Source organism: Pelobates fuscus, chromosome 5 (assembly GCF_036172605.1).
Source record: "Pelobates fuscus isolate aPelFus1 chromosome 5, aPelFus1.pri, whole genome shotgun sequence".
NCBI classification, from domain to species: domain Eukaryota; kingdom Metazoa; phylum Chordata; class Amphibia; order Anura; family Pelobatidae; genus Pelobates; species Pelobates fuscus.
In genome coordinates this window covers 362,274,824-362,283,719 of record NC_086321.1, presented here as the reverse complement: position 1 = coordinate 362,283,719, position 8,896 = coordinate 362,274,824, and the positions used below count along the sequence as shown (strand labels likewise).

The following is an 8,896-nucleotide window of genomic DNA, read 5'->3' as shown; positions in this document are numbered from 1 at the left end:
AAAATAATGTATTTTTTTTAGGCAAATTAAAGGGGGGGGGGGGGGACTACAGTATGCACTGTGACAGCTTTAAGTGGGTGAAGTGGTTATAGTGAGTACAGTGTTCCTTTAATGGGAAGAACATGAAAAGGGATTCCTTGCAGTGTGTGGCATTCACATGCTGCAGGATTTCATGTTTATGACTGATTTGGTTGCCTAGCAGCAGCATTGGAAGCCTGCATACAGGGCAGTACACAGTGTGGATCTCTGACCCTGGTCTGCTGGAATGACCCAGAGTAACCCTGGGAGAGGGACCGGAAGTGCGTCACTGGACGTTTCACGTCTGACTTCCGGGAAAGATGGCGGCGCGCATGGACTGAGAGGGCAGAGCGGGCAGAGCGGGCGCAGGATGAGAGGTAGCAGCCAGCAATGCGGGAATCACAACATTCACTGAGATTATCGTGTGACAGAGCGGGCTGGGCACAGTGTGTGACCGGTATAACCCGCACGGTGTCCTGCAATGTCTGCCTGTGTGCTGGGAATGGACCTGAATAAAATATAATGCTGGGTGACTGACCCACAATGCGGCTGGTTTGACTGTATAGGACATAACATACAGTTTACATGTCTGCAATATGGCTGTGACCTAGTGTGCAGCTGGTGTGACTGTATAGGACATAACATACAGTTTACATGTCTGCAATATGGCTGTGACCTAGTGTGCAGCTGGTGTGACTGTATAGGACATAACATACAGTTTACATGTCTGCAATATGGCTGTGACCTAGTGTGCAGCTGGTGTGACTGTATAGGACATAACATACAGTTTACATGTCTGCAATATGGCTGTGACCTAGTGTGCAGCTGGTGTGACTGTATAGGACATAACATACAGTTTACATGTCTGCAATATGGCTGTGACCTAGTGTGCAGCTGGTGTGACTGTATAGGACAGGGGTAGGCAACCTTCGGCTCTACAGATGTTGTGGACTACATCTCCCTTGATGCTTTGCCAGCAATATGGCTGTAAAAGCATTAAGGGAGATGTAGTCCAAAACATCTGTAGAGCCGAAGGTTGCCTACCCCTGGTATAGGACATAACATACAGTTTACATGTCTGCAATATGGCTGTGACCTAGTGTGCAGCTGGTGTGACTGTATAGGACATAACATACAGTTTACATGTCTGCAATATGGTTGTGACCTAGTGTGCAGCTGGTGTGACTGTATAGGACATAACATACAGTTTACATGTCTGCTATATGGCTGTGACCCAGTGTGCAGCTGGTGTGACTGTATAGGACATAACATACAGTTTACATGTCTGCAATATGGCTGTGACCTAGTGTGCAGCTGGTGTGACTGTATAGGACATAACATACAGTTTACATGTCTGCAATATGGCTGTGACCTAGTGTGCAGCTGGTGTGACTGTATAGGACATAACATACAGTTTACATGTCTGCTATATGGCTGTGACCTAGTGTGCAGCTGGTGTGACTGTATAGGACATAACATACAGCTTACATGTCTGCAATATGGCTGTGACCTAGTGTGCAGTTGGTGTGACTGTATAGGACATAACATACAGTTTACATGTCTGCAATATGGCTGTGACTGTATAGGACATAACATACAGTTTACATGTCTGCTATATGGCTGTGACCTAGTGTGCAGCTGGTGTGACTGTATAGGACATAACATACAGTTTACATGTCTGCAATATGGCTGTGACCCAGTGTGCAGTTGGTATGGCTGTATAGGACATAACATACAGTTTACATGTCTGCAATATGGCTGTGACCTGGTGTGACTGTATAGGACATAACATACAGTTTACATGTCTGCAATATGGCTGTGACCTAGTGTGCAGCTGGTGTGACTGTATAGGACATAACATACAGTTTACATGTCTGCAATATGGCTGTGACCCAGTGTGCAGTTGGTATGGCTGTATAGGACATAACATACAGTTTACATGTCTGCAATATGGCTGTGACCTGGTGTGACTGTATAGGACATAACATACAGTTTACATGTCTGCAATATGGCTGTGACCCAGTGTGCAGCTGGTGTGACTGTATAGGACATAACATACAGTTTACATGTCTGCAATATGGCTGTGACCCAGTGTGCAGTTGGTATGGCTGTATAGGACATAACATACAGTTTACATGTCTGCAATATGGCTGTGACCTGGTGTGACTGTATAGGACATAACATACAGTTTACATGTCTGCAATATGGCTGTGACCTAGTGTGCAGCTGGTGTGACTGTATAGGACATAACATACAGTTTACATGTCTGCAATATGGCTGTGACCCAGTGTGCAGTTGGTATGGCTGTATAGGACATAACATACAGTTTACATGTCTGCAATATGGCTGTGACCTGGTGTGACTGTATAGGACATAACATACAGTTTACATGTCTGCAATATGGCTGTGACCCAGTGTGCAGCTGGTGTGACTGTATAGGACATAACATACAGTTTACATGTCTGCAATATGGCTGTGACCCAGTGTGCAGTTGGTATGGCTGTATAGGACATAACATACAGTTTACATGTCTGCAATATGGCTGTGACCTGGTGTGACTGTATAGGACATAACATCCAGTTTACATGTCTGCAATATGGCTGTGACCCAGTGTGCAGCTGGTGTGACTGTATAGGACATAACATACAGTTTACATGTCTGCAATATGGCTGTGACCCAGTGTGCAGCTGGTGGGACTGTATAGGACATAACATACAGTTTACATGTCTGCAATATGGCTGTGACCTAGTGTGCAGCTGGTGTGACTGTATAGGACATAACATACAGCTTACATGTCTGCAATATGGCTGTGACCTAGTGTGCAGCTGGTGTGACTGTATAGGACATAACATACAGCTTACATGTCTGCAATATGGATGTGACCTAGTGTGCAGTTGGTGTGTCTGTGTAGGACGTAATATACAGCTTATCTGTCTATAATGTGACTGTGATCTATTGTGCAGTTGGCATGGCTGTATAAAACCCAATGTACAGCTTGTGTCTGTGAACGGTTGTGCAGTTGGGCTGCAGAATTCAAGGGTCACCATAAGAATGGTTTGATAGTGCAATGTTTGTAAAGCATAGAGTATCCTGCTCAGCTCTGAAAAGTTTATTGGCAATGAATATAAATTATCCAAATATAAGCCAGCCTTTAAGAGATGACAATTAGGCAATTTGAACTCCTGTCTTCTAGGCTCTTTTTTCTTTTTTTTTTTCTTTTTTTTCCTCAACGTGGGCACACCACATGCACAACTTGGACTGATCTCTCTTGGTGGTTTAAGAATATCAACACTGATAAGGAAACCAAATAGCTGTGAACATATGGCATTTTCTAGATCACTGTATTTTACTACAATTCACTTCCTTCAGCGTAATGTAGTTGTTCTGGTGTCTATGTCCTGCCTCTGTAGTCTTCTCAGAGTTTACATTGCTGCCTACTAACACCTCTAGTGACGTCACTCAGACGGCCACTAGAGGTGATTCTTAAACCAGTGCTGCATAGTGGGCAGCACTTGCGTTCAGCGTCTCGACACTCTGCATGGAGGTTCTGAATGTAGATGCATCTATATGAGGAGATGTAGAATGGCACAGCATTATGTCACGCTTGCACAATAGCTTCCCAATGTTTTCCCATAATAAATCATAAAGATTGATTACCTCAGCCATAGAGGTGGGGCCAGAGGTGGCGAAACAAGCACAGTGTGGGGAAAAAAGGGGAGTAAAAACACCTTTCCCATGTGACCGGAGGGGACTGGTAACCTACACACACTTACTGTAAGACAGATACACATTTTCTCACACACTCACAAATAATCTTTTTTTTATTTTACTTTATGCTCATCCACCCTACCTTTTGAATTGAATCATTTCCCTGGGGTCCAGTGGGGCTTGTGTAATCTTCAAGCCCTTCTAGCTCTGCTCCGTCACGTGTTGTTTAGTGATATCTGGGCCAGAGTGATGTCATATTCCAGCTCCCATCATCACAGCAGAGCAAGAAGAGCAGAAAACCTTCTGCACCGCCAGCTGGCTGCCTCTTCCCTCCCTCGGCTGCCCAGCTACACTCTCCCACGTCTGGACATCCTCCCTCCATTGCCTGCCCAGCTCTACGCGCACCCGGCTGCCTCCATGCTCCCTCAGCTTTTGAATGTGTATTGCACAGCATTAAACTGTGCCTTTAGAGTAGGCTATGCTTATAAACAATAAAATAACAGAAGAAGAAAATTAGATTAAATAATGCATGTGAGTCAACCGTTTAAATTAACTACAGATTATTTGACCATCGACAATGACTAAAATAAAGTGAGAAATAATTTCCTGCATGTATCCAATTCATGAGTCTGGCATCTCACAGTCTCTAATACAGTATGTCAGGGGCGACTGCAAATTCTCACCACAGCAGGAGGGTAGTTAGGCTGTAGCCAAGCTCTCCTGGTCGTTCCTTAGAGGGTTGGTACCTCGGCTTGTTTGCAATCCGGTTGTTCGTTGCCTACTGGCATTGACAGGTGGAAGCCGCTCCTTCAGTTGCCCGCATTGTCGCCTGGTATAGATTGGACATTCCGTCTATCATCGGACTCCCAGAACTGGATACGTATTTGGTCAAACGTGTAGAGCTTTGCGTGTGTAGTCGGCTTTTTCTCCCTGTCTGCTCCTCGCGTAGTGTCCATCATTTTGCAATATGGAGATGTGTAGCACCACAATGAATTCCCAGTTCCTAATAGTCTTTCAGCATGTCGGTAAAGACTGGCATAACCTTCTCTAGTCCAAATAGGAGGGGGGTGTTTTGATGGTTCTATGCTACAGTTCTATCTTGGTCTGGGATCGTCCACTTCCTTCTCTGGAACGGGCAATTAGGCCGCAGACGTCAAGACACAGTGAAACAAATTTTTGTCAGCAGTCGAGGTATCTCAATGGTTGGAAGGACCTGTAGATCTGACAGGGTCTGAAAATCAGGCTATTTATGTCATGTCCATAGGAGCTCCAGTGAAACATGTCTGCATGGCAGTCAGCCCCACTCCCCCCTCCCATTACAAATTTATATTGAACACAGGAGGCAGGGAAGATTTTATAAGTCGTTTTGAATATCAAATTGTGTTAGAATTTTTATAGCTACAAGGTATGTGATTCATTTGATAGCTTTAATATTCACACCTTTTGTATTATTACCATGAGAGTGATAATTTGTGCATCTCTCTGGGATTATGTTTGTTATTATTGTTTACGTCATGGATTTTGCAACCACAATGCCTCAACTATGTTAAACAATTATGCCTGCAAATATTTTTTACAAGGTTGTACATTGTAAAGCCAGTTTCTGCTTGCATTGATTTACAAATAGGCTGTCTGTTTTCTGCTAGTAGTAACCATTCACAATTTGCTGGTAAGGTGTCTCCCTAGAACCCAAACTGAGGCAATGAAAAAAAAAAAAGAAATACATTTATAGACTGGCAAAACATTGTGCGAGGTATTCTGTTCCACAAAATCAGAGCTACCGCTCGATGGTGAGTCAAACATTATAAAATGGAATATGGCAATATTCCAATATGATGAAATGGTTATAGTACCTGCAGTGTCCCTTTAACCCCTTAAGGACACATGACATGTGTGACATGTCATGATTCCCTTTTATTCCAGAAGTTTGGTCCTTAAGGGGTTAAAGATATAGTGAGCTGCATGTTTCAGCATTAAAGGAAAACTGCAATGCCCAGCCACCCTAATGTAAGTAGTCAACCTGTCTGCTAGGCGCTGCTCCGCACCTCCTTTCTGGAGGAAGGAACGCCAGAAGTTCCTGAACTTCTGTTAGCTGTCCTGTGTGAAGGCATGCAGGGACCTGTAGTGGTTATGGTGGCAGGAGTGCTATGCCAACCTAATGGAAGTAGTAAACCTGTCTGCCGGGCACTGCTCAGCACCTACTTTCTAGATGAAAGAGCGTAGATAGCTCCTGAATGTCTGTTAGCTGTCCTGATTGAAGGCATGCAGTGCACTGTAGTGGTTATGGTGATAGGAGAGCCCTGTCACCCTAATGGGAATGGTAAACCTGTCTGCCGTGCACTGCTCAGCACTTCCTTTCTAGAGGAAGGAGCGTCAATAGCTCCTGAATGTCTGTTAGCCATCCTAAGTGACTAGCATGCAGTGCACTGTAGTGGTTATGGTGCTTGAAGTGTTCCTTTGAAGGTGCTTTAATCTTTATGAAATATTCACATTCACTGTGCTGGGATTTCACTGAAATTCCAACACAATCAAGAGATCTAAGACAAAGAAGGGACTGCTTTGTTTATGCGTTTTTCCTATGCTTGACTGCCGCCATGTTTTGTCATTTCTCCCCAGCTATAACTAGTGATGGCTGTGAGGAAAAGCACCCTGTATATGAACGCTCTTGCGGTCTCACGGGATCTTCCATAGACATCAGTGAAAACAGATTTTTTTTTTTTTTTAAGTTTTAAGTAAAAAATAAAATAAAAATAAATTTAAATTCTCACGTTGTGTTGGAATCCGTTCCAAAAATTGTTGTCCACTTGTTTTCAAGTAGTTTGGCAAAAACAGCCAATGCCTGGTCCCTCAGCTGCTGGTCAGATTATAGGAAAGTGAAAATTTGCATTATTTGTCCAACCTTGAACAGAAACAATACTCTTATTTCTTCCAGATTTCTTCAGCCACATTGCTACTATTTGTTTTGGAAGTAAATATTTTACGCAGCAGCACAGACACAATCTGGTACAAGTTGTCTCAGTGCTGCTTTTACCTGCTTACATTTCCCCAATCCCATTTCTTCCCTCTCCTAGTGTCACCGTTAGGTGCTACTTTAGGGCATTAGCCACAGATGCTGAATTTAAATTCCATGAAAGGGAGCTAAAAAACTAAAACATATGCTATGGCTCGCTATCTATACGCAGAACCTGGAGATCTTTTCTGCACAAAAATAAATCCCTATATTCGTGGTCTGGATACCCGTATCTGTAGGACTCGTTTAATATGTTGCAGCATAGTGAAAATAAACGTGATGTCAGAACTGGATGAGGTTTAGAAGGATCTGAGCGCATGTACTGGCAGTGTATCCAGGGTCTGTTTTACGATGGCAAGAGATTAATGTAAATAAAATAAATGCCAGCTGGCATCCTTATTACTCGCTACATATAAATGTTTAGTTAAACCCTTTGCGGCTAAAGGCATCTACAGTGAAATCCAGATTATTTTTGTTGGGAATGTATCAAAGCAATTGTCCTTGTCATCTTCTATGTTCCAATTAATCTGTATTATAACTCATTGATTAGCCTAGAAGTGTTCGGTCCACTTATGCTTATTGACTTCTCTTTACACAGGATCTTGCCAGAACAGCGTCAGTCTCAGTGATTTGTTATTTATATCTTGGGCCCTATTAACTAAACAGTGAGATATTTTTGGAGACGACAACTAACTTGCAAACAGATTAAACCCGACTTTGGTTATCGACTCATCAGAACTGTATATAGTTGATAAATGTCCCCTTTTCCTTTCAGTGGGAAAGGAGTTAAGGAAAGTTAAGGCTGCCCTATAAAAATGCCTAATGTTTTTATTAGGTTTTTCGCTACAAATCCAACATGGGCCCCAGGCAGCGTGACAATGGAAACTTTTATAAATTTGCTCTCGTATTTTTTTCTAGGATCACACTAGCTAAACAACGCAGTGGATAATCCCAGCGACCAGTAAATTTTTATTTTAGAAATGCTCAACATGTTTTCTGCGTGCAGATCAAACTTGCAAATGATCATAAATTTGTGTTTTATTGGCGCATGGTTTACCAGCTTCACTGTCCGTTTATGATATGACAGCTGCCACTAATAAAATTGATTTTTTCAAACTGTGTTAGAAGTGAAATTGTGTAAGGTTGATATTGCCTTTCTTTACTGCAGGGCTCTAAAACGTGAATTTTTTTAAAACGTGAATTTTAATTTTTTTTGTTTTTTGTGGGCATTTCTGTGGATGGAAAATTGTTACTTTTAATGCATTATTTTTACATTTTGAAGGCCCATTCAAGTGACTGCTCGATGTTTCTCAATGATAAGTCTTTTGGAACCTCTTATAATATGTTGCCTAAAGAAACAGTCAAAGAACCATAAGCACTGCAACTTAATAGCTTAATGGTTATTTTGCTGTGAGTGTTCTTGCACCTTCCCAAAAGTAATTTATCGAACTGGTAATGCACAATGTGACACTTACCTGGGTCTCGCTGGGGGGGCCATGCTGTTTTTAGTTTTTTTCAGAGCTGGAGAAAGCCAGAAGTTGTTTGACTTTGAGAGTGTTCAGCAGACAATCTTAGTCAATGAATGAACACCTTCATTGGCTATATTGCTTCCCCTGCTCAAGAAAGCTGAATGCAGCATGGTGCCTGACAGGACTCAGGTAAGTGTCAAACCATGCTAAAAAAGTTTGCCAGCTGCCTACTGATTTGAGGCGCACTCCTTGACGTTCTACCCCGACCTGCCTAAAGCCATGATAGACTGGCAGAGATCGCTGAAACTCCTAACTACGGAGTTCTACCCCGACCTGCCTAAAGCCATGATAGACTGGCAGAGATCGCTGAAACTCCTAACTACGGAGTTGGCGACATGCAAAATCCCATACAGATGGGGAGCACCTCTCCGTCTTGTCATTCCGCACAACTCCAGTACTCTCAGCGCATGTTGGAGAGCTTTGTGTGCAGCCCTGGCTGGGACTGACCAATGTGACTGTCAATCCGCGTGATGTGGTCCATCCACCTTCTGGATGGGGCTGTTCGCTCACTGACACCAGGTTCTGGCTCAGCCACTTCCTGTAAACACAACCTTACCTGCCAGTGTTGGGTATGTAATGGTATCCCCAGCCATCAACAGTATAATGATATGCCAAACCTACTCTTACTTTG

At 43.1% G+C, this 8,896-nt stretch overlaps 1 protein-coding gene across 1 annotated transcript in view; it reads left to right on the top strand.

The window, feature by feature from the left end:
- The first annotated feature begins 250 nt into the window (after positions 1–250).
- LOC134611804 (protoheme IX farnesyltransferase, mitochondrial) overlaps positions 251–8,896 on the top strand; it is a 133,316-nt gene continuing 124,670 nt past the window's right edge. The window contains exon 1 of the mRNA XM_063456044.1: positions 251–395. Coding sequence (XP_063312114.1) covers positions 266–395 — 130 coding nt within the window. The 5' untranslated portion in view covers positions 251–265. The remainder of the gene's footprint in view (positions 396–8,896) is intronic.